Below are 26,236 nucleotides of genomic sequence, written 5' to 3' on the forward strand. Positions count from 1 at the left end.
GCTGTTGTGCACTCTGCACACTGCTCTCCTCTGGGCTGCAAGCAGGCGCTGGAGATTATACGCACAGTAAGCGGTCAGTGCACCGCGCTCCCCCAACCTGCTCCACCTGAGACAGCCGCATCGGTTAATGCTGGCTGCGCGGTGGCTGGCTGGCTCGCGTCAATTATGTGCGTTGCACATGCGCAGTGGGAAAACGCCGGCCGACCGCTATTTTCTACGCCTGCCTACACTCACATACATAGTGGAGAGCGCACGCCTGGGGAGGAAGGGGGGTGTTGGTGGACGCATGCGCGTTGATGCGCTAAGAGGACTATGGGAGGGGTGGGGTTAGTTATCGCGAGTTTTGTGGGGTAAGCCTGGAACTGGAGCCGAATTTGAACTCGGAGAGCGGAGCCGGAGCCGGAGCCGGAACCGGAACCCCCGTCGCGGGCCGGGCCAGGTAAGCGGGAGAGTCCGGGGGAGGGAGCCGGCAGTGGCAGATGCTGGCGGGAGGGTCCCAGGGGGCTGCCCGGTACCGTCACTGCCACCAACGCGCTGCTGCTCTTCCCCGAGGGCTGGTGTCGGCGACCTCCGTTAGCTTCCCCGGGCTGGGGCGGGTTTGGGTTGTCCCCTTCCCCAGAGAGGCCGGAGCTGGGCACACGGAGCCGCCCTTCCCCGGGTGGGGGTCGGAGCTGACTGTCCTTCTGTCGTTCTCCACGCTTCCCTCGGCACAGGCTGATGTGGCAGTGGCTGAACCTGCTAGACTCTGAGTTTTGTGTGTGTAGAATCGCAGACTCCCAGGGCTGGAAGGAACCTCAGGAGGTATCTAGTCCAACCCCCTGCTCAAAGCCGGATCAGTTCCCATCTAAATCATCCCAGCCAGGGCTTTGTCAAGTCTAGCCTTAAAAACCTCTATGGATGGAGATTCTACCACCATGGGCAGCAGGTTTGTATAATTTTTGGTGGTGCCCAAGTGAATCTGTCCCATAGGACAGACTGGGGCAACTGCCCTGGGCCCTGGTTGGGGGCCCCAGTGCTTCAGAGGGATATGGGGTCCAGGGTGGCCTCGGGGATTAACGGGGTGCCTGGCGCCGACAGCAGCAAGCAACCCTACTCCATCCCACCTCTTCCCACGTCACTCCCACTCCACCTCTTCCCCAAAGTCCCTGCCCCTGAGCAGTGCTGGGAGCTGATGAGGTGGAGCAGAGTGGGCTGGGGCCAGGTCACTCACGGATGCCAGCGCCAGGCCCCCGTTAACTCCCCAGGCTGCCCTGGACCCTGTGACCCCCCTGAAGCATAAGGCAAGGGTAGGCACCACCATGTTGTGCGACCAACACTTGACAGTGACGGACATTGAGGGTGAGAGGTATTGTCATTCAACCCATAAAATAGCACATGCTTTGCCATGCTCAAAAAAACCTCAGTAACCTAGCTAATAACAATAATAAATAAATTCAACGCATGTAATTAATGGAAAGTGTATACTGTATATGCGATTAATGAGAAATGAAAATGAGCTTGCTTCGGGATATTTACAAGGTACTTATATCATTTAAACACATTTGATAACTTGAGTAATGATAATATTTCTTGCAAATCACATAAAGAGGGAATGCATGGTCCCCTTTCCTCACTTCATTGCAAAAGCACAGAGTTTATTGCTGGCTGCCCAAGGGCTACAGAAAACCCTATGGGCAAAACATATGGAAAGAAGAGGATCAGTTTATACAGAGGGCTGAAGGGGACTCCCATAGTGCTTTAATTAACACTTAATAAATACATCAAAAGTAGATACATTACAGAGATAAGAACCTGTCATGACAGACTTTACTTCATGAGAAGCTCCAGAGGGAGTAATGGTAGGGGCAATCCTAGGGAGACCAAAGGGGCTGGTCGAGGGAGCAGACAGAGAGCAAGAGTAGAGGTAGAGTCACTGCAGGGTTGACCCAGTCTTCTGCCTCTCCCCAGTGGGTGGAAACACCGATCACTGTAGGAGGAAACAATAGAGTGGAATGCCCAGAAGAATGAATAACTTGAGGACAATTTCCTGAAGAGACCCTTACCCTTGCAGAGCTTTTCTAGCTCCGACATTTACTTTTCTACTCAGGGTAGTTTGGCCCACAGAAATAAAAATCTGCACATCTTCCATGTGTTTTTGGACCAATGGAAAAAACCAGGTACAACTCAAGTGACTTTTAAAATTGCCTATGAAACCAAGTTAACAAAATAAATGAGCTTATGAACAACCAGAAAATATACTTCTCAAGTGAAAAAACTATAAATGGACTTCTTTGCAAAGAAATGGTAAGTTTTCTTACAGGAAAAGCCACAAACTGTCTGGAAAGGAAGAGTAGATTGAATTACTTGCCTCAGTGAAATTAAATATCCAGAGAATTGGTGTGCCTGTGGCTTCCCCTCCCCATACTGTGGAGGCACAGCCAGGCAGGTCTGCATCTGCAAGCAAGTGCCCTGCCTCAGGTGCAGCTCCCATTGGCCATGCTGGCCAATAGACTGGGAGCCTCCTGGCCAATGGGCTGGGGAGGGGGGGGCTGTCTGACACAAAGGGGGGGCTCTCTGGAGAGGGGTGATGGGGACAGGGGCCGTTGGGGGTCTCTTGGGGGGCAGAGGGTTGTGTGAGTCTCTGTGGGGTGGGGGGAAGTGATGGATGGAGCCAGCTGCAGCCCGGGTCTGCTCTGCGGCGTGGGGGTTGGGGTGTGTTGCTATAGCCCCCTCAGAAGCCCCCTCTGTACTGTGTATTTTATGCCAGCCCTGGGGTGCCCATCGCTGCTCCTTTCCCCTGCCTCCGTCTCCATCTTTCTGTCCCCACACCTCCCCGACTGTGTCTGTGTGTGTCCGAGAGTGGCAGACACCTTGGGAGGGAGAGTGTCTGCCTGCAGCTCTCTCTCCTTCCCTGCTGTGGAGGCGTGGCCAGGCAGCTCTGGCACCGCTCCTTGCAGCTTCCATTGGTCAGGATTCTTGGCCAATGGGCTGAGAGCCGGGTCAGCGCTGGGGCCTCTCCACAGCATGTATGGACTCTGGGGCTGGGGGCAGCTGCTCCTGAGGTGAGAACACCCCACAGCATGGGCTCCCCCACCCCCCAAAGCATGGTGAAGCTGGGCCCACTTTCATGAATATTGGTGGAGCATGGGCACCACGGGCCCATTTAACTCACCGCCAATGTCCACCACCTTCCTACGTGACCCATTCCAGTGCATCACCACCTTCCTAGTGAAATAGTGTTTCTTAATATCGAACCTAGACCACCTCCACTGCAACTTGAGATCATTGCTTCTTGTTCTGTCATCTGCCACCACTGACAACAGCCAGTGTAACCAATGACTATCCTAGAAAAACATTCAGGTTGCAAAGTCGAGCCCTCAGAAGTCAGGGAATGACAGGATTCATGTGTCAATTGCAACTCTAATTCAGCCCCCATGTGCATATTTATTATTACACAGTTTTAGGTGCCCACATAAATTTTATAAGAGAGACCCTGGTCTTATTCAGTGCATGGGATGAGAAGTGTTCCCTGAATGAATTATCTTGGTTGTTTGATGGGTGACCTTATTTACTGCATATTTGCAATTATTACTATGACTGCTCAGTGCTACTGAAGTCAGACCTTTGGATCTTAAGTTGGGTACCCAGAAAATGAACATACAATTAGTGACCATCTGTGAAAAGTTTGGTTTAAGTGATTGCCTAGCAACCAGGGCTTTGGAGCAGAGCCCGGAGCTGGAGTGCAGAGCAGTGGAGCTGCACGTTTTTGCCCGGAGCTGGAGCACAGAAAAATCTAGACTGCTCCAGTTTTTTTTTCCATTTTCAATCCAAAATGAATGATATTTAGCAAGAAAGTCCTAAAGGTGCCAAAAAGTTTCAGATTGTATAGCAATTGATGTTAACATCTACTTTACCACTTTACGTAATATGTCAGTTATTCTCACTTCGCCCAAAATCAAGACTTAATCTACAGATAGAAAATTACAAAGTGTTTTGGAGATATGTTTTATTAAAGAATCAGATAATTATCAGACATCTGGCAACACTGTAGACTGCTCCCATCCCTGTGCTAAGGTTAGGCGAGTACATACTCGCGTACATTAGTTAGATCAGTATGTGTTGATACTACTTTTGTGAGGGTTGATCAATGAAACACGCTGAGTGTTGTGATTATGGAAGAGTGTGATATCTTAAATATTGTGTCTTGTATCACAAACAGGTATATTGGGGAAAAAAATGTTTGTTTATTGATATTGTCAGGGTTCCTTCCCCACTCTGAACTCTAGGGTACAGATGTGAGGACCCGCATGAAAGCCCTCTAAGCTTATTTCTACCAGCTTAGGTTAAAATCTGGTACGCTGCCACCACCAAGTGATTTTAACAAGAAACAGGGAAAGGACCGCTTGGAGTTCTCTTCCCCCAAAATATCCCCCCAAGCTCTTACACCCCCTTTCCTGGAGAGGCTTGAGAATAATATCCTAACCAACTTGTTACAAAATGATCAAAGACCCAACCCCCGGGTCTTTGGACAGTGGAAAAACAGGCAGGTTCTTAAAAGAAGGATTTTATTAAAAAAAAAAATGTAAAAATCATTTCTGTAAGATCAGGGTGGAAAATAACTTTACAGGGTAATTGGATTCAAAGAGCCCAGAGGAACCCCCTCTAGCCTTAGTTTCAAAGTTACAACAAAACAGGGATAAACCTCCCTCTAGCAAAGGAAACATTGACAAGTTGAGAAAACAAAGATAACCTAATAGGCCTTGCCTGGCTGCTACTTACAAGTTTGAAATATGAGAAACTTGTTCAGAAAGATTTGAAGAATGTGGATTGATGTCCGGTCCCTCTTAGTCCAACCAAGCACCACCAAAACAAAAAAGCACAAACAACCCACTCCCCCCAAGATTTGAAAGTATCTTGTCCCCTTATTGGTCCTTTGGGTCAGCTGTCAGCTTGGGCTTCTTAACCCTTTACAGGTAAAAGGACTTTGGTGCCTCTGGCCAGGAGGGATTTTATAGTATTGTATACTAGAGGGTTCTTACCCTTCCTTTTATAGTTATGACACATATCACGAGATATTAACCACTTAAGCTCATTTCTCACACGGACTTCTGTTACCAGTACATTTGTTCATCTGCACATGTTCCTGTGTCACTCTGGCGGACTTATTTTATGTCATCTGTTCAACGGTCTTTTGGTAGCATTGTTTGTCATTTTAAATTTACTGAAAAAGTAGTGTGCAGCAGGCATATAAATATACAGTAAACATTTTTTGCATAAATTAAGAGTGATTTTTGTGATATATCCAGAGTGATTGAAAAATGTCCAACGCAACTTTGGGGGTGAATCCTAAGGTCATTTTAAGAAAAAAACATTTCTGTGAACACATGTCCTAAAATTCTTCCTAAGGGAGCTACAGTCCCTTCAAGGAGGTGATGAAAAGTTAATTTCTGATTGAAGTGTTTTTGAGATATTAATGTAAAGTAATGAAATTATGTCTGTGTCTTAGCGTTAGTATGTGCTACCATATTAGATTATCCAAAATTATTTAAACCTTAGGTATCCTGAACTGGCAGTTGATCATTTTTATTTCGTATTTCAAGAAAGGCTTGTCGTCGACTGCCCTGGCTACGAGTGGTAATGTTATGTTCCATAATAAGTTTATAATTTTTGGTGGTTATTTATTTAAAATGTATGGTTTGAAAGTTGAAAAATAAGTAATAAGTAAAATTGTATTATTCTAAGCATCTAAGCAGATTACAATTTTTAAACAGTTTTTTTCAGAAACGGTTAATTATAAAAATAAATTGAGTACCGTTTTAATGCATGTTTTCGCATCATATTCCAGGGTCGTATCTGTTAAATAGTTGAAGATTTAAAAATATTAAATAAAATTGGCCCAGTCCCCCCAGTTCATGATGCCTGTAGTATAAATAATATTATTTGAAGGCTGTTGTATGAGAGAACGTTGGAAATAAACTTTAATGGGAAAGCGGATTTAAATAACAGGTTCTATCTTGTATAATCTATTCAGGCTGATGAAGCAAAAACATGTTTCCAAAAATTTGCTCTCTTTACTAAACGGACTGTGCTTGCAATTTGAATCCGCTTTCCCATTAAAATTTATTTTCAACCTTGTAATGTATAGCCTCATTACTTCCCAACAACTAATGTTGTAGAACAGCGATAGCACATACTAACGCTATGGCACATACCAAATGTCATTGATTTATCTATATTAAAGCGTTTTTGAGATATTAATTAAAAACTTGGAAAATATTTCTAATATTTTTACTGCAAAATTTCATAAAAAAAACTAACTTGCAATTTATAAATAAAAATGTATATTAATTATGTATATTAATACTTCATTAAAACTGCCAGAAACATGTTAACATATTAAAATATACTTTCATAATAATTTTGTGTAAAAAGAAAATCATTTTTGTCCGGAAAATCCAAAATAAATTTGAAGTACCTTAAGTGGTTAAGATATCACAAGCAGGTATGGTATAAAAAAAAATGTAATGCTTTTGTTCATTCCTTTTCGAAGATCATAAGAAACATTTGGGTGTGGTAGCAGCACAAGAAGATTTGGCCATGGCTTCAACAAAAAAATCAACTCTACCCCCCCATGATTGATAGCTGATTTACGGGAAAGAATCTCAATGACGTCTTTACTTTTGAATTTGAAAAGCAAAGAAGAAATCGTCAACGAGCAAGGTGATAAAGGAAGTGAATGGCGAGCTCAAACCATGTAGCTTCAGGACAAATGAAGCAAGTGCCATGAAAAGTTTCAGCCTTTGATGGCATGTAAAACATAACCATCCTGAAAATTATGCAGTTCTGGTTAGAAAAAAGGACCAGGAAGATGAGGCAAAACAGAAAGATGATGCGGCTAAACAACATTTATCTGGCTCTTTGAAAACTCCTGGAGAAAAGGTCTTCATCTGAAAAGAAACCCAAAATTGAGCAAACAAAACTTGATTCATATTTGAAGTCCTCCAAGGTTACAGTCACCATGGATGCCAATACTTTCTGTGAAGGGCTGATGGAAATGGTTTGCTTGAGTTCAGCACTGCTCACTACCTTCAGGCTAAAGAAGAAAAGATTCCAAAAAATTGTAGGTGAAATGGGTCGGCAGCTTGGCGTTTTGACAGGGCATGATGCAGTTTGTCATTTAGTTGTCAGCACAGCTGAGCCTGGTTGTAAAGAGCTCAAGACAGCTTTGGAGCAAAAATTGTGCTACCTGAAAATGGATGTGGCAACCCATGGAACAGAAATTTCCTTGAAATCAATGCTCAGTACTATGAAGAAGGAAAAGATAAAGCTGTGGTAAAAACCTTGGACATAATTGACACTGAAGGACATCAAATTCTTTGTATGTGAAAAGTCAAGTAAAAGCTATTTTAGAAAAATTTGGGATCTGTGAAATGCAAGTGCTGAGTATCTGCATTGATAATGCAGCAAACATGACGTGCGGGGGAGGGATAGCTCAGTGATTTGAGCATTGGCCTGCTAAACCCAGGGTTGTGAGTTCAATCCTTGAGGAGGCTACTTAAGGATCTGGGACAAAATCAATACTTGATCCTGCTAGTGAAGGCAGGGGGCTGGACTCAATGACCTTTCGAGGTCCCTTCCAGTTCTAGGAGATAGGATATCTCCATTAATTAATTAATTTTTTATTTATGATGTGTGCTGTCAAAAATTTCAGCCAGGACAATTAAACCATTTCTACCTCCTGTCCACGTCTCTGTTCTCAGAACTGAAGCTGTTTTGCCTGTTGAAGAAACTAAAGGAATGGATGAAATCGAACTCAACGTGGATGCTTCTGTGCAATGGGTTAATGACCTAGCCTCATACTTCCAACATAGCTTCATGAGGATGAGTCAAAAGTCCAATTGATGAGGTGTGGCATTGCCAACTGAAGAGTGTGAATCTGGGATGGACTGAACAAAGAACTTGCTGAGTAATTTCTGGCAAAAATTCGTCGTCGTTGTCAAAGTACGAGCCCCAAGTATTTAAAGTGTTTGCTTGATCTGCATGGGGTAAATCAATCATTGGATACTGTGACTTGCTGGGGTTCAACATTTGCGATGATTGATCGGCTTCTCGTTTCACAGTCTTACTGTGAACAAGTGGCTGCTGCTGGAACAAGAGAACTCAAGTTAACAAAAGCTGAATGGGATGAAGTGGAGAACTTGTGAGACCCCTTGGCAAACCCAAACCAAACAACAATGAATCTTCACGTTGTCGATGTTTTAATGAAGGAATGGCGAAAACTGTCAAAATTCTTGCAAGAAAACGTACAAATTGCAGAAGGAATTCTATCCTCCATGCAGAAACATGAAGAGAAGCTTTTTAACATATTCATTTCCTTGCTGGAGTTTGTTGACCCACGGTATCGGATTCTTCTTACCTCAAGGGAAATACCAAAGGCAAAGGAAGGGCTTCTTGATATTGCGCGACGACTCAAAAACAAAATCTATTGCTACATTTGAACTCGGTGAAAGAGGTTGAAGAAAATGAAACACAACAAAAGGAGTCATCAACAATTGAATTTGCGGTTTTGGAAAGTTCACATCCTTCAGAAACAAGAGTCTGTTCTCAAACTTCTGTCTCCACTCTGAACTTGTTCGAGGTCCATCCCTGAGACATCTTCAGCTATCACAGGGAAATGGAGATAATTCAAGCACCAATTCTTCAGAAGATGACTTCTTCGAAAAGGAATTGGATAATCAAGAAAGACACCAACGAGTTTCTGAGATTCATAATTGTAATGAAGCATTACTCGAGAGAAACTTTCAGGAAGATTGTGAGGTGATGGAGTGTATTGGATTTTCATGGCAGTGGAAAAGGTGCATCCCTAACACATGGGTCACCCCCTTCATAAGTTCAATTCCCTATTCCAAACCATGGGGTGAGAGTTTTCCAAAGAAAAGATCCAAAGAAATTTTTTTAACATGTAAAAAGTTGTTTTCATTAGCCTTGTTCTCAGAAATGCTTGAATTAATTTGATTAAAGCGTTCAATAGAAAAGGGGGAGGGGGAACAGCCTGAGGTAGATACATAAAGTGGAAAAGTTCAGCCTGAAGAGTTAAAGTTTGTAAAGTTATAAGCAATTGAAAACAGGATCTTATTGTGGGGAGTGTTAAGCAAATATAGTAATAGGTGGTGCTACCAGCTCTGTGTAGAATATCCCCTTCCTTAGCCTTGCGCGCTCTCCACTCCCCCAGCCCCTCTTTCCTCCCACAGTGCAAATGTAGACCGGTGCAGGTGTTTCTCCATGTGGCTGACGCTTGCTTTGAGAGAGGTTAAGTGTTGAGTAACTTCTGCAGTGGTTCTCAACCAGGGATATGCGTACCCATGGGGGGTATGGAGAGGTCTTCCAGGGCAGGAGTTCTCAACCTTTTTCTTTGAGGCCTCTCCAAAATGCTATAAAAAGTCCTTTGCCCACCTGTGCCTATAAAAGCCAGGGCTGTCGTTAAGGGGGTAGCAAGCAGGGCAATTGCCTGGGGCCCCACAGAGCTAAGTGGCTCAGGCTTTGGCTTCAGCTCCAGGTGGAGGGGCTCAGGGGCCCTAGGCTTCAGCCCTGCAAGGCTTCGGCTTTCTGGGCCCCAGTGAGTCTAATGCCAGCCTTGCTTAAAATCCTGCTCGTAGCCCCCTGGGGGGGCCCCGGGCCCTGTTTGAGAACTCATGTAGATATTTGCCTAGTTTTACAACAGGCTACATAAAAAGCATTAGCAAAGTCAGTACAAACTAAAATGTCATACAGACAGTGACTTGTTTATACTGCTTTGTATACTGCTATATGCTGAAATGTAAGTACAATATTTCTATTCCAATTAGAAAAATTAATTCATGAGACAGTAAGCACTCTTTCAATAATAGTATGCTGTGACACCCTTGTGTTTTTGTCTGATTTTGTAAGCAAGTAGTTTTTAAGGGAGGTGAAACTTGGGGTAATCTTTCATTGTTTTCAAAGAAGTGTTACTTCAGATAAGTAAGTTTGCCAAACTTCGTGTAGTTTCTAAGAGCCTGTGAATGGGCTTGGGCTTCAGATTTCTTTCCACAGAGCTCGAGAAAGCCAGTGAAGCATGGAGAGGTGAAGGGGTGGTGGGAGAGAGCACAATGTGATGTCATATAGAGTCAGTTTTTGGTCTAAATATGAGTTCAGCCCTTGTAGCTGTGAAAACAGATGCACTGCTCCCTTCCAGAAACTGCAGATAGAACTCCTGCAACGCAGCTGCTGATCAGAGCTCTGCCAAGTAGCTGCTAAATGAAATTAAGAAGAACCTGGTTGCTTTTGTTACTCTGAACCTTTTGGCTTGTATCTATTAGCTAACTATAAAAGTATTTTAACATGACCTTGAGTAGTTTAGTTAACCTGATGGGTTAAATATGACTTAGTTTAGACAGCGACCTTAATGTGTAACATTTTGTCAGCAGATCATGGGTAAAAAGCTCCTGGAACCATCGATGCCAGCTTAAGTGATAAACATGCAGGTCACTGCCTATGCTGTTCTAACCCGCCAAGTAGCAGCAGAATGTCACAATTCTCCCTCTTCCCAGCAGTGAATGTTATTGCAACTGAGCTTTTCATGAAGATGTTGCCCTGAAATATTTTAGAATCTGCTCTTCCCTCCCTCTTAATTTTCTTTGGGCTCTACTGGGTTTTGTTTGCTGGTTATCCTTTAAGAGCCTCAGAGAGAGGGAGTTAAGGAAGGGGAAATGTATAGGAGTCGGGTTGAAATTTGCAGATTGTTTGTGTCAGGAGTAAAGCAGATCCCGGGATGTAGCTTCCTTTTTTTTTTAATTGACTTGTGCTGGTTACAGAGAATCTCTGTCCCTTGGCAGCCTTGTGTGGTTTTCCTGTCCCTGTACTAGCTGACAGCTGCCTCAAATGGGATTTGAATGGGATTTGCATTTCCATGGGGTGTCAATCTGATCTGCATTTTCAAAAGGCAGCAACAGACCTGAAAGAAGTGTGGAGAATAGTCTGATATAACCAGCCTCAGCTATGGGCAAAAACTTTGTTCGTATAAGTTAAATAAAAGTTGTACATTGAGGATAAAATCCGAAAAGTTTAATGGACTCGTCAAGGTGAGTTGGAAATGTTTTCTCAAAAATTTCTAGAAAACAGACTTTTTGATTAAAGCAGGGTAAGAATGTATTTCTAGGGTAACTTCAAATTGACTTTGTATTGTCTTTTTTTTTTTTCTTTATAAATTCACACTACAAGCTGTTAGTCATAGTTGAGTTACTAACATTGAACAAGAATTGGGAAAAATGATCCTATGCATGAGTATGAAATATGGTCTGTTACTGGCACAATATCAGTGCTGCTTATCACTGGAGACCACCTATATTCCTAGTTATTCCTAGTAGCCTTCTTTTATGAGCCGTGAAGAATCTGCAGTTTAAACTTTCAGGGGAATATAATCTAAAAATCTTACGTTTTAGAGTCCTCCTTGTCTGTGGCCAGATGTAGAGGTTATAAATGCCAGATTTGGTGGCAAAACACATGTTGAGATGATATGCTGATCATAAAGGAAAAGATAAGGAGTCCTGGATTCTGTTTCCTAATTCTGCCCACACTCACTGTGGTAATCAAATTTCTCTACCTCAATTTTTGTGCTCTAAAATGGTATTTATTTCAAAGGGGGATCTGTGGCTTAAGTAGGTACTTATATGAAGGGAAAAAAAAGGCAAGAAGAAAGGGATGTAGTAAAATGGAAAGGCACCTAATTTCAACCTAATACAAGGAAACATTTTTTAATACAAAACTTGTAGAACTTGTTGCCACCAGATTGAGACCAGCATCTTGGTAGAATGCAAAAGGAATGACGTTTATCAACAGCAATGCCATCAGTTAAATTGGGTGTTTTAAAAATAATTGTTTAGAGCAGTGGTTCTCAGCCAGGGGCATGTGTACCCGTGGAGTATGCAGAGGTCTTCTAGGGCAGAGGTGGGCAAACTGTGGCCCGCGGGCCACATCCGGCCCACAGGACCGTCCTGCCTGGCCCTTGAGCTCCCAGCCGGGGAGACTAGTCCCTTCCCTGCTGTCCCTCCTACCTCGCAGCTGTACCGCTGTGCGGGCAGCGCTCTGGGTGGCGGGGTTACATGCTCCTGACGAGCAGCACAGCAGCGTGTCTGGGTCTGGCCAGGTGCTGTGGCTGCCAGAAATGCTGCCCTGAGTGGCATAGTAAAGGGGGTTGGATAAGGTGTGGAGGGTTCTGGGGGGCAGTCAGGAGACAGGGAGCAGAGGGTGGTTGGATGGGGTGGAGGTTCTGGGGGGCAGTCACAGGATGGAGGACCGGGGGAGGGGTGGATAAGCGTAGGAGTCCTGGGGCTGGTGAGGCTGTCGGGGGCAGGGTTTTGGATAGGGGATGGGGAATGGGGGGGGGGAGGTTGGATAGGAGTGGGATCCTGGGGGGGTCTGTCAAGGGGCGGGGGTGTGGATAGGGGTCAGAGCAGTCAGGGGACTGGGAGCAGGGGGGTTGGATGGGGGGGCAGTTACGGGTGGGAGTCCTGGGAGGGGGCAGTTTGGGAACAAGGAGCAGGGGGGGTGGTTGGATGGGTGGGGGGTTCTGAGGTGGGTGAGAAGTGACAGGGGTTGGATGGGGATGGGGGCCAGGCTTTTTGAGGAGGCATGGCCTTCCTTACCTGGCTCTCCATACAATTTTGCAACCCCAGTGTGGCCCTTGGGCCAGAAAGTTTGCCCACCCCTGTTGTAGAGGGTACAGCAACTCATCTAGATATTTGCCTAGTTTTACAACAAGCTACATAAAAAGCACTAGTGAAGTCAGTACAAACTAAAATTTCGTACAGACGACTTGTTTATTCTGCTCTACATACTAATGCTGAAATGTAAATACAATATTTTTATTCTGTTGATTTATTTTATAATTATATGGTACAAATGAGAAAGTAAGCAATTTTTCAGTAATGGTATGCTGTGACACTTGTAGTTTTTATGTCTGTTTTTTATAAGCAAGTAGTATTTCAGGAGTCTGATTTGTCTTGCGTACCATCAACTCACTTAAAGGGATACAGTAGTCCAGAAAGGTTGAGAGCCACTAGTTTAGAGGGACAAAAACCTCAGCAGAAACTGGCTTATGGTCTGAGGACACTGATACAGGCGTTAGGAAGAAACTTGGGCTATATACAGATAGGTTATTCCATAACAGTCAGCTGAAATTTTTCACAATGCCTATACAAAGCTTTGGTACTGAGCACTCTAAAGAACAGGATACTGGACTACATAAACCCAATGATCAGAGTTTGCAATTGCTATATTTCCAGGTGTTTGTGGAGAGGGCCTAACAGTGGCTGGTATATAGTTCAGGAAAGTAGTGAGGGGTTTGCTTGGGAGCCAAATTTTGATATGGCTGGTGGTGTGTGTTTTGTGTGTGTGTGTGTGTGTGTGTGTGTGTGTGTGTGTGTGTGTGTGTGTGTAGCGGTGAGGAGCAGCTGTAAGTCTCAATGAGGGTTTTAATGTCTTATTACAAAATGGTCTGACGGCCAGAATACTTGTGTTTTTTATGGTACAAGATGTATAAAAACAAATGGCTTTTCATTTGTAAGCGTAAGTCAACTGTTAGTAGTTAATTCTTGGTATGTCAACCTGTGATGCTCTTCCAAATGATGATGCTGTACTTAATCTGTTAACCATTTAGCCATATGTTTCTCTTATCAGGTTAGCCTATGTTTTCAAAAGCAATTAAGAATAAGCCTCAGACTCAGTAGATAAGTAGACTAAATACATGAACTCTTTTAGAAATAATTCCAATTTGTTCTCATTCACTCTGCTCCAACTGTTCATACCACCCCACCATACCATCAATGTTTATACAGTATTTAGCAGCACCAAGTAGAGTAAAATAGACGCAGTACCTGATACCACATATGCACATAAATAACTTCAATAGAAACAGTGGCACTACTTGCATGCATAAATGTTGGTAGAATTAGGATCTAGGATTAAGCTTTTGTCTCAGATTGTTAGTTTAATCTTCAACACTGACAAGTCTGTAGTTTTTAAGTGGCTTCAAGCAAAAATATAAAGAATTGAAAGTCTTGAATAACCTGGCTGAAATGTTTTAGTTACAAAATGAACTGTGCCCAAAAGGCATTAATTTGGACAGTTTCTTCAGGAATGAACCATTGATGGTGATCTCTCTATTTTAAACATATTGGGCTAGATAAGTACCTCTACAGGGTATTTAAACACCCTATGATTTGAATAAATCTGAACTGAATGCCAAAATAGTAAAGAAGCAAAAAACTAGTGTGGGGAAGAGCAAAGGCATACTGAAATATCTGTGACGGATGTCTTCATATGTAGTTGAACTCTGTCTCTTGGGGACTCTCCAGATTGCTGTGAGGGAACCAGCTGCTAGATCCCATGTGTTTTAAGCTTCTAGAGGCTGAACAGAGTCCACGTGTAGACCTTATCTTGAGGTCCCTGGCCATACTTTCAGGATGCAGGTCTTCTGTCTAGCACCCATTCTTGACAGTTGAGACCCAAGATCTAACTGCCTAGTCCCTGCTTACTCTCCCCTCCCCAACAGCTTAAGCACACTTTCTTTCAGAACTCTAGTCATGAGGTCGTTCTGAGTCCACAAATAAGCTCTTCAAGGACAAGTGATAACACAACTTATACACAGACTTTGCACAAGTTTCCTAGCCATTGTTGGTCTTTATTTAACTGCACAAGAACTATGGTGGTCTATACAAAACGAAACTCCACACACATTTCCCTGCCTCAGTTTCCTCATCACTCCTGAGCTTTCTTTGGGCTAGGGTCAGTTTTCTAACGTTGTTCAGTGTCCTCCTGCAGTACATTACTTGTCCTTCTAACCATGGAGCCTCTCATCTGCTTCCTCCTCCGTCAGCTTGCTTTGATGTTTATTGATCCTGAAGCTAAACTGGATCCACTGCTGTGGGTTTTTTTGTTTTTTTTTTTTTTTTCCTAAGCCAAACCTCTTCTATTCCTCTCCTTCCCAGAACTCCCTATGGTTCTGAGTCTTCTCTGGCTGTGTTTCTAGCAGGGATGGGTTCCTGGCTGTATGCTGTCGAACATTTGTATCAATAACCTGAAGAAAAAAGTAATCACAGATAGCTTCTGTGTCACCTGTAAACTAGGAGTGTGATAAATTGTGCTGTATCAGTGACCAGTCCCCTTTGCTGTTAGGATCTCTTGGTAAGCTTGGTGCAAACCAACAATATGTGTTTTAATACGGCTAAAGAGAAATGTTCACATCCAAGAACAAAGATATTCTATAGTCACAGAATGGGGAACTATCCTGGGAAGCTATGACTGAAAAAAGATTTGCAGGTTATGATCAGCTGAACATGAACTCCCAGTACAATGCTGTGGCAAAAAGGCCTAATGTGATCCTTGAAGATATAAAGAGGAGAATCTCAAATTAAGAGTGGGGAGATGACTTTACCTTTGTATTTGGCACCGGTGACACCACTGCTGGAATAAAATATCCAGTTCTGGCATCCACAGTTCAAGGAGGATGTTGATAAATTGGACAGGGAGAAGAACCATGCGAATACTGAAAAAATTAGAAAACATTACTTTAAAGATAGTGACACTCAAGGAGCTCAGTCTGTTTTGCTTAACAAAGAGAAGGTTAAAGGGGTGACCTGGTCAATCTGTAAATACCTAGGTGAGGGACAGATATTTAATAATGAGCTCTCTAGTCTAGCAGACAAAGGTATAGAAGTAGAAGCTTGAGAAATTCAAACTGGAAATATGTATAAAATTGTAAGTAATCAACAGTAGGAGCAACTTACCCAAGGTCGTGGTGTTCTCTCCATCTCTGGTAACTTTTTTTTAAATCATGATTGGACCTTTTTCTAAAAGATTTTCCTGTTTGTACTAGAGTTATTACAGGGAAGTTCTAGGGCCTGTGTTGTAACAGAGATCATACTAAATGGTCACCATGGTTGTTCCCTCTGATCTTGAAATCTATGAAAACCCACCTAGTGGTTTTATTTATTCCCTTCCTCCCCCTTCACCGCCCCCCCCCCCCCAAATGCTAGCATCAGCACCTTGGGGTCTTTGTTCTGTATTTGAATATTATTTCAACTCCAGACACCAGCACCATATTGAGGGGTTGGGGAAAACTTGTTCTCCCAATTTCTCAAGTAATATCTTCAGTCCCTGTGTCTCTCTAATTCAGACTCTCTTCCTGGTGTGTGGGAAGAGGGCCAAGACTATAACAGGGTTAAAAAAGAACTAAATAATTCATGGAGGATAGGGCATCAATGGCTATTAGACACGATTAGCAGAGACTGTGTCCCTAACCTCTGTTTGCCAGAAGCTGGGAATGGGTGATGGGATGGATCACTTGATGATTACCTGTTCTACTTATTCCTTTTGGGAACCAGGCATTGGCCACTGTCGGAAGACAGGATACTGGGCTAAATGGACTTTTGGTCTGCCGCTTTCTAGAAAACTTCTGCCTATAGCATCTAATCTGCTAAATGCAGAAATTTTTGGTTGATGTTCTACGGCCTGTATTAGGTCAGATGAGGTTATCATAATGGTCCCTTCTGGGCTTAAAATATGATGGTGGAATTTTAATATTTCAGTATCATCTAAAGTTAGAACAGTTTGATCCCAGGCTGAGTTTATGCGACTAAGTTAATATTCATTTATAGAAATCATAATTGAGAGATAATTATGCAACCTTATTGTGCCATTTTAGTTAGCTTTCAGAGGAGAAACACTTCTAACATAAAATGCCCTGAAACTAGCAGTTAATCTGGCAGCAGTGCCGTTCTCAATACTATTTCTTGCCCTGTCTGTTATGACTTTGGTCTCTACACTAACTGGATGATGGTATGCACAGTAGGAAACACTGTAAATAGACTAAATGTGAAATTTGGCATGTTTTACAGTATCTCATGGACAGCATTACTTGGCTCTTAGTTTGTATGCCTTTCTCTTCTAAACAAACAAAGCCACTGAATAATAGACATAAGTGTTAACCCAGATACTCTTCTCTGGCCTTCACAGACAATATTTGCTCTGAGTTGTGAGGTGTTCACTCAAACCAATCTACTTGTGGAAAAAAATGAAATAAACTCGAAGATTGAGTTTCTTTAGTTGGACTTTGACATTCATACTGTAATTTGTTTAACAGAATATTAGAAAAGGCTTGCACTTCCGTGCTTAACTAAAAACTATAATATTCAAAATGTAAACTTGCCACTAGGCACATGTTTGTCACTAACATGTCAGAAAAATTAAATGTAATAAAAGCATGGCAAAAGTTGATGCTAGAAAACTGATTTAAGGTAATGGACTCATGGAATGGGAACTGAATATGTAGAGAGTAATTTTTTTAGTTTGACTTAGAAAACTTTTGCTGTAGTTATCTGAATTTATTATGCAGATGAAAGTTCAACACCTCCAAAGGTTAGGGGGGTTGGGTTTGTACCATGCCTGTACAAGATGAAACATGGTTATAACTAGGATGGTCAAACAATTAAAAATAATTAATTAATTGTGAGATTAAAATAATTGCAAGATTAAAAATAGCATATCATTTATTTAAATATTTTTGGATGTTTGTTTTCAAATATATTGATTTCAGTTAAACACAGAATATGAAGTGTACAGTGCTCCTTTATATTTTTATTAAATATTTGCACTGTAAAAAGAATAGTATTTTTCAATTCACCTCATACAAGTACTGTAATGCAGTCTCTTTATTGTGAAAGTGCAATTTACATATATAGAATTTTTCTTTTTATATAACTGCACTCAAACACAAAACAATGGAAAGCTTTAGAGCCTACAAATTCACTCAGTACTACTTTGCTAAGATTGTTTACATTTACGGGAGATAATGCCTGCTTCTTATTTACAACATCTCCTGCAAACGAGAACAGGCATTCGCGTGGCACGGTTGTAGCTGGCGTTGCCAGGTATGCTAAACATTTGTATGTCCCTTCATGCTTCAGTCACCATTTCAGAGGATGTGCTTCCTTGCTGTTGGGTTCTGCTTGATAACGATCCAAAGCAATGCGGCTGATGCACGTTGATTTTCATCATCTGAGTCAGATGCTACCAAAAGAAAGTTGATTTTCTTTTTTGATGGATTGGGTTCTATAGTTTCCAAATTGGAGTGTTGATCTTTTAAGACTTCTGACAGTATGTTCCACATCTCATACCTCTCAGATTTTGAAAGGCACTTCAGGTTCTTAACGCTACAGGACTCAACCCAAGGTTTCTTTAGAAATCTCACATTGGTACCTTCTTTGTGTTTTGTCAAATCTGCAGTGGAAGTGTTCTTAAATCGAATGTGTGCTGGGTCGTCATCCAAGACTACCATAACATGAAATATATGGTGCAATGTGGGTAAAACCACAGAGAAGAGGCCTATAGTTGTCCCCTAAGGAGTTCAGTTACAACTTTAATAAACACATAATTTTTTAATGAGTGTCATCAGCAATGTAATTGTGGAATCTTCATTTGTTGGTTGAAGACTAGAAAATAGTTTGTATTTATATCCAAGGTGGAAGAACCAGCATTAGCAAACTTGTCTGCTTAAAAATTGTCTGATCTCTTACTAGAATTTTTTTAATAATTGGCTGCTTCTGAACAGCAATAAGCTGCAAAGCCTGCTTGCTAGTTCTTAGTTCATGTTGGCAGCACAACTTCTGCACCTAAAGATTTGGCTTTTTTTTTAATCCCCTTCAACTGATTAAATAGTTTGCCAGCTTTTAAGTAGCACTTGCAGAGTATTGTTGCTGCATTTTATTTTACTTGAGGCTGGCTGTCCCAGTGTTACAAAGTGGAAATGTTTGTCTTGGTTTTTACTTTCTTAAATGAGCAGTATCAGTTCTTAATTTTATTCTTCAAAAGGTACGACACCAAGACAATACATCATACTTCCATGTTGAAAAGGAATTTTAGACTGAAACTAGGTTTTTATATTGAGCTTTGTTTTTATGTTGACTCTAAATTTGTTTGCTCATCTTATATGTGCAGACTTCCAAAAGAAGCTGGAGGGAGAAAATAAAATGGAGACAGAGGCAGTTTCTAATCTTCGTCGCCAACTGAAGGAAGCAGAAGATGAGCGGAGAAAGGCAGCACAATATGGCTTGCATATACTGGAGCAACAAAATGAGATGCAGAATCAGTTAGATCAACTACGGAGTGAACTGAGCACCAAAACTGAGGTGAACTTTCATGTTGGATTTGGCAGAATATTTTTATTTTTTGTAATTTCAATATCATTTTTAACACTTGTTTATGATTTTAAACTACTTTCACGTTTACAGTTGCGGGACATTAAGCAGGGGATGGTTAGGGCAGCTCTGAAAGTGGGATAGGGCTCCCAATGTGGCAGACAAACCCAAGACACTTGGGCACAAGGTATTGGGGGGTCAGGGGGACACTGCGGACCTGGCCTGGTAGAGCAGAGACCTATGGCCAGGGTTGTGAGGAGGAGGAGGACAAGCCCCTGGATGTTTGGGGAGGCCACCTTGCTGCTGAACACTTTGTGCCTGGGGTCAGTCCTGCACTTCTGGCTGGTGCGTGAGCAAGCACGGCTGTTTCAGCAGGGCTGTGGAGTGCTTCCTCTGCAGCTGCTGAGCTAATGGCACTGGATCCCTGCAGGCACAAGTTGTGGGGAAGGCTGCAGTCCTGGCGGAGAGGAGCAGAGGACCCCAGCTCTCCCAGCTGGTGAGAGAGTTGGGCTGTGACAGCAGGGCTGCAGAGGGCTTCTTGCACTGCTTCAGGGATGGTGACACCTAATTTCTGCAGGTTTAGAGAGGACTGTGGACTGTGAGGAAGAGGATGATCCCCTGGCCACAGGGGAGATCACCCTGCTGTCCACAGGCAGGCACTACTTAGCAGTGGGGTGGCCTCCCCACCTGCCAGGCACTATTCTTCTTTTCTTGTGACCCTGGCTGGGGTCTATGGCAGGGCAGAGCAGGACTGCAGTGATTCCTGCACCTTGTGCCTGCAGGAATCCAGCATCAGCAACCCTGGAGCTGTGAAGGGAGCCCTCTGCAGTTCCACTGTTACAGATTTGCTCCTTCACTCACGTAACAGCAGGGCTTGCAGAGAGTTCTCTGCTGCCACAATCCCTGTAGGTGGAAGGTTGTGGGGGTGGGGGGAGAGGTTGTGCTTGTGCCATCTTTTACTGATAGATAATTTTGTGGGTTTTAGTTAGTTGAAATTGAACTTTTCTGATCTCTCTAGATTTCAGTCAAATTGTACCAAGTTATACTCATCTATTCTATGGTGTTTTTGCCATTCTGTCTCATTAGAGTCCATTGATTTAGGCTTTTATACAGTCCTCTCCTTGCAATATCTTTTTCCAAATTTCCAGTTGAGTGAAAGCATAAAATGTAGGAAACCCAAGCTCTCCTTTATAGTTAGCTAGGACACTATTTTGGAAGTCTTGTAATAAACCACTGAGATGGTTCTTTGAACTGGAAGCTGGAATGATAAATGGGACTTGTATCTATTTTATCATATGTCTGCCTGATACTCAGATCAAGTTGTTCAACAGTGAGTAAACATTTGAATAATTCTTTTCCTCTTTAATAGCCAAAACGTGACACATAAGCTAATATTTTTAAAATGACTGTTAAATACTAACACGTTAAAGTACTTCATGTTGTGGTCATGCTCCTCAACATTAGTTGGATGGTGATGTCACAAGATGGTTCATGACTGACATGCCCAAATTCTAACACAAACTTAAGTACATGGGACTACAGGGGTGGAGGACTCTGCAGTCTGCCTGGAGTATTAGAGCAACTGGGAACTACAAAATAAATTACAAAAATGCCATGTGGATTGCTGTTTCCTGTAAGACAGATTTGAAAATCTTCATGAAGCAATTGATGACTTTTGAAAAAGACAGGTCAGCTGGAGTTAAAAGTCCTAGTAATTAGTTGATCTTGAATCTCAAATATAAATGCATTAAAATAAACTGATGCCTGAGGAGTCACTTAAAAAGATACAAAGACTTATCAATATCACATTTATTTTTCAGAATTTTGAACAAGACAGGTATTCACTTCAGAGAGAAGTTGAGCTCAAGAATAGAATGTTGGAAAGCTTGAGCTTTGAATGTGATGCTCTTAAGCAGCAACAAAATATGCAACTGGACAAACAGCGAGAACAACTTGAACGAATCCATGGACAAGAAATGAGTCAACTTAAAGACAAGGTTTGGGATGCAATGAACTGCTAAAAGGTTGCTGACATGCATATAAAGGAATATTTGCAAAATTTGGAAGAATACTTACCGTATATACTTGTTCATAAGCCAAATATTTTTGGTAAAAAAGTGACCCATCAAAGAGTGGGGTTCGCCTTGTAAAGGTTCAGCTTATAAATGGATCTACACCAAAATTTAATGATTTTAAACTCTATGGAATCATTGAATCGAATATCTAATACATTGTTGTTTTGTTTACCTGGAATGTCTGGAGCCTCTCAGCTTCCTGTAGCTGTAATTCGCTGTTCCCAGCCAATGGGAGCTGTGGGAAGTGGTGCAACACTTCCCACAGCTTCCATTGGCTGGGAACAGCAAACTGCGGCCACAGGAAGTTGAGGGGTTCCATGCCTGCAGACGTTCCAGGTAAACAAAACGTCCCGCCAGCCACTTACCCTGACAGGCTGGGAGCCAAAGTTTGCCGACCCATTTATTGATGTCAATACTACAACCTTTTAAAAATGCTAAGATTTTGTTTAGATTGACTTGAAATGGACTTCATACGTCTTGAGCCAATATGAAAATATAACGTGCAGAGTCAATGGAGTCTCTAATAAAATTGAAATAGCCTGTTATCCCTACAGACATGCCAATCTACAGAGTTGCTTTGAAATAAACAAAGAATAATAATAATTTGACAGTGATAAAGCAGTTGACATTCCTATATAAAGTCCTACAAAATCTATAACTACAATAATACTAATAATACTATTTTCATACTAGTATTTAAAATGAACAATGGTTAAATCAAAAGAAAAAGGTCTTATCATGCAGCATTCAAACTTAGTTGTTGAATATGCAGAAGCAAACAATAATTGCGCTGCTGCTCGTGCATTCTGTATCAATGAGAGGCAAGTAAGAGAATGGCGAAAAAATAAAACTCTAAAAGACATGCCAAGAAGCAAGAAAAAATGTCCAATGAGGTGCTCTTCATTTCCTGAGCTAGAGAAAGATCTCAGTAATTGGGTTGTTGAATGTCGACAAAATGGGTACATTGTCACTAGAACTGGAATTTGAGTGCTCTGCAAATGTTGAAAGACCACAAATACAAGTCCAATAATGCCGTCAATGTTTGTCGCATCAGCGGGTGGGTGTACTTGCTTCATGAACCGTCATGGTCTCTGTCTTTGTCAGCGAACAAAGATAGTGCAAAAGCTGTCTAGAGAACTGGAAGAAAAGATCGAATCTTTCCAAAGATTTTTTTAAAAAATATCGAAAGGAATATGCATTTGAACTATCACAAATAGGAAATATGGACAAAACACCAATGACATTCGAACTCCCAAGCAACAGAACGGTAACCGGTGTTGGTGAAAAAACAGTTTTAATTAAAACCACTGGCCATGGAAAAAATCCTTTTTACAGCGGTTTTATCAGGTTTGGCAAATAGATTAAAGCTCCCTCCTGTTGTTTTTAGGCAATGTTTTTCTTTTAAAAAACATGAAATTTCCTGCTGGTGTCATCGTACGTGCACACGAAAAGGGATGGATGAAAGTGGAACTACTGAATGCCTGGAAAGAGTGTGGAATAAGAGACTGGGAGCACTTTTTTCAAGAAACCTGCTATGCTCGTTTGGGACATGTTCAGGGCATACAAGACGGATGAGGTGAAAAATGTGGCCAAGAATATGAAAACTGCTTTGGCTGTAATACCTGGAGGCTTAACTTCAGTTCTACAACCACTTGATGTCTGTCTGAACAAACGCTTTAAAGACAGGCTATGCAAAATGTGGTCTGAATGGATGTGCTCAGGCATGGCGAAGTTGACAAAAGGCGGGAATCTTATGAAGCCCGAAATCAGTCTGGTCGCCTAGGGGATCAAGGACGCGTGGATGTCCGTTCCCTCGGAAATGGTAGTTCCCCCAACTCCCATTGCTGGGAACGGCAAACTGTGGACAGTGGGTGCTGAGGTGCTCTGTGCCTGCGGATGCTCCAAGTACACAAAACGTCTCCACCCACCAGCAGCTTTCCCTGATGGGCTGGGAGCCAAAGTTTGCCAACCCCTGCAATATAGGGTAGGTTTATGAAAGGGTCGTACAGTTTTTGCTATTTTTACCTAACCATCTTGGGAAGTTGGCTTATAAACGAACGGGATAATGAACGAGTACATACGGTAACTTATTTCTTGAAGTACTAACTGCAATATCATCCCCAACAAATCAAATGAATGGTTCAGGCATGAAGCTAGTTTTTATCCCTTGTACTTGGTATCTATATTGAAAATTCCAGAATTTAGTTAGCCGTCAATCCTTCTGACCACTTACTTATTTTTAATCAAACTTTCCAGTACCGTAATAGTTAGTACTTAATAAAACAGTATTGGAGACAAAAGGCTGCTTATGGTAGAATTTCAGAGGAAGGAAAATATCAGCAATATTTAAATGAATATTGCTGATTCTCTACAAGCTAAGTATGTTTGTTCTGCAGTTTACTCAAGCCAGCTATTCGTTGACAATATGGAATTTAGGTAGAACGTAAGGTAGAATGTTGTCACAAAACAATGTAGTTGGCTTCATGGTAGCCTGTTACAAAACCAGTATATTATGCCCTAGCAGAGGGTCCTGCGTGTTGATTCAGCAGACCTCGGTGTTACTCATACAGCCCACATGCTTGGGTTCGGTGGTGAGGGCCAGGCTTATTGTTGACAAAGTGCAGTCCTAATGCCTTGGCTTAATGGTTACAGGTACACCAAGAGATGTATGCCTGATTGAGGCAGCATAGCAGCTTAATGTAATACTGTCCCCTAGGCCAGTACAAGATGTCCTTTCTATGACTTCTCTTTTGATACAAACAAGTATTACACTCCAGATGTTGTTAGTTACCACCTTTATTCTTATATCTGGTATTTTGAGAGGTCAGTGTGTTCCTGTAACATTTCTTAGGAATGTGTTCATGTAGTTACCCGAGAATGCTGTGTATCTCTGTACCATTCTCTTAGGTCAGGAATAGCTGATACCCAGTATTACTATTTTAGTAAGGCCTACCCTAATTCACAGCCTTCGATTCATTCTGTTAATTGTGCTGGGGCTCCGGCAATGCTTACAATATCAGTTTTTGCTTAACTACTGTGTTTTTAAGTTGGAGAAGCTGAAAGCAGACCTAGATGAAACCCGACTAAGTGAGAAACAACTAAAGCACAAAGTGGAACATCAAAAGGCAGTCATTAATGCTAAATCGGAAGAATTGCACATGATGTCTGAACGTGTACATGAAACCATGTCTTCGGAAGTGCTAAATCTCCAGATTGAACTAACGGAACTTGAAAGTGTGAAGGTATGTGACTAATACTTTATCAGTATAAGTTCATGGTATGAACATTCTGTTTAAAGACAAATGTCTACCTCTAGTCTCTTCCTATACTAACACAATTTTAGAAGGTCATGTACAGTACTTCGCATCTTGTGAATAAACTGGAATGCTAATATGGTTCTTCCAAAAGCTAGTAATGATGGCTGGGGAAAAACTTTTTACCTTGGTATGATTGGTGCTGGTGGTGAGAGCCTTCTTTTTTGAGTAGGCTACACTGGAAAAAGGTTGGACTGATGCCAGAGTACCTAACTACTGATTAAAAAGTAGAAAATACAAGTAAAATCATTTTGCTGCTACTCATTTTTTGGGACAGGCCAGTGTTGAAGAGAAGATGAATGAATTGCAATACAGTAAAGAGCAACTAGAACTTGCAAACAGCAACCTACGCAACCAGTTGGAACGCCTTCAAGGAGAAAAAGAAGAGAGAGAAAAGGAAACAGTTTCTTACTGCAATGCATTAGAGGTACTGTGCCTATAGTTTTAAGTGCCATTTTGAACATGGGAAGTTATTTCTCGCTTTCCCTATGAAGGTATGGCTTAGTGGGGAGTGGAACCACTGTATGTTTCAGATCTGGTCAGAGACTGAAGTGCTCCTTGCACATTAATATGGAGCTAACCTATGGAGCAACCCCTCCCTGCCCTTCTGACTAAGCCCCATTCCCTGGAAGAGCAAAGATTCTTGCGCTCAAAACCAGACAGGAATAGTTCCCACAATACTGCAGCCTGAGGAGGGGCTTCACATGATTATCAGATTTCTCTGCATGTCCCGATAGACTCACTGCCCTGTCTCATCTGGAAGCCTGATGGACAGCACTGAAAGTTATGCTTCTGTGTGAGAGGAAACAGAGTTTCTCAGGTCAGAGACCTTCTTGGTTGTATAGTCTCCAGCACAATGGAGCCCTGGTCTCTTGATGTTGCCATGTTGACTCCTGCCTCAGATACACTAGTGTTTCTTCAGGATGGTTGGCTGGAATTTTATGACCAGCCATCATAGCAAATTGGCAATATTGATTTGGCGGACACGGTGAACTTCTCCTGGTATTGAGATTAAGTGGAATGATGCTAAACAAGCCTGTGGCTGAATTTGTATTTCCCATTATTTCAGAAAGAGGGAAGCTTTGAAATTAATTCCTCTATATCAAGATCACATTGCTGTTGCAGTGAGGAAGAGGTGGTTATAGCTCTAGAAAGCTAGTTCTTTCTACAGTTGCTGGGAAATAACTTTTCCATCACTTATGTTATTGTGACCCCTTTGGAAGGTGGCAATGAATGAGCATTCCTAGAAGTCTGAAAATATAACTCAAACATATGAAGTACACACACACACAGATTGTACCCTGCTCATCATTCCATCCAAAATGCTAGGTCTTCAGGGATTCCAGTTGCTGCAGGCAAGGTGTTTAAAATCCTTCACTTTGCACACTTGGCAATTGGGAGACTATTTACAGAGAAGGAAAAGGTCCCTAGTGATGTGAGGAAAGTCTATGTGGAAGATTTAGTGAGTTGGTTTCCATTCCAGTGTAGAGGCTGCTACACTGCTGGTGCAGGGGTTCTCAAACTGGGGGTTGGGACCCCTCAGGGGGTCGTGAGGATATTACATGGGGGGTCATGAGGTGTCAGCCTCCACCCCAAATCCCACTTTTGCGTCCTGCATTTATTATAATGTTAAATATATTTAAATGTGTTTTAATTT

General features: G+C 42.2%; 1 protein-coding gene across 5 annotated transcripts in view; it reads left to right on the forward strand.

Moving 5' to 3' along the window:
• The first annotated feature begins 417 nt into the window (after positions 1-417).
• Positions 418-26,236, forward strand: part of SPDL1 (spindle apparatus coiled-coil protein 1) — a 53,248-nt gene continuing 27,429 nt past the window's right edge. The window contains exons 1-5 of one of the 5 annotated variants that reach the window (XM_050962675.1): positions 418-439; positions 18,991-19,181; positions 21,011-21,187; positions 24,313-24,507; positions 24,857-25,006. In XM_050962675.1, the coding sequence (XP_050818632.1) occupies positions 19,023-19,181; positions 21,011-21,187; positions 24,313-24,507; positions 24,857-25,006 (681 nt within the window). In that variant the 5' untranslated portion in view covers positions 418-439; positions 18,991-19,022. Of the gene's footprint in view, positions 440-10,808; positions 11,079-18,777; positions 19,182-21,010; positions 21,188-24,312; positions 24,508-24,856; positions 25,007-26,236 lie in introns of those variants that run through there. The other 4 variants (XM_050962674.1, XM_050962670.1, XM_050962672.1 and 1 more) reach the window with 4 other exon arrangements.

The sequence above is a fragment of the Gopherus flavomarginatus genome, chromosome 7, assembly GCF_025201925.1.
Source record: "Gopherus flavomarginatus isolate rGopFla2 chromosome 7, rGopFla2.mat.asm, whole genome shotgun sequence".
NCBI lineage: Eukaryota > Metazoa > Chordata > Testudines > Testudinidae > Gopherus > Gopherus flavomarginatus.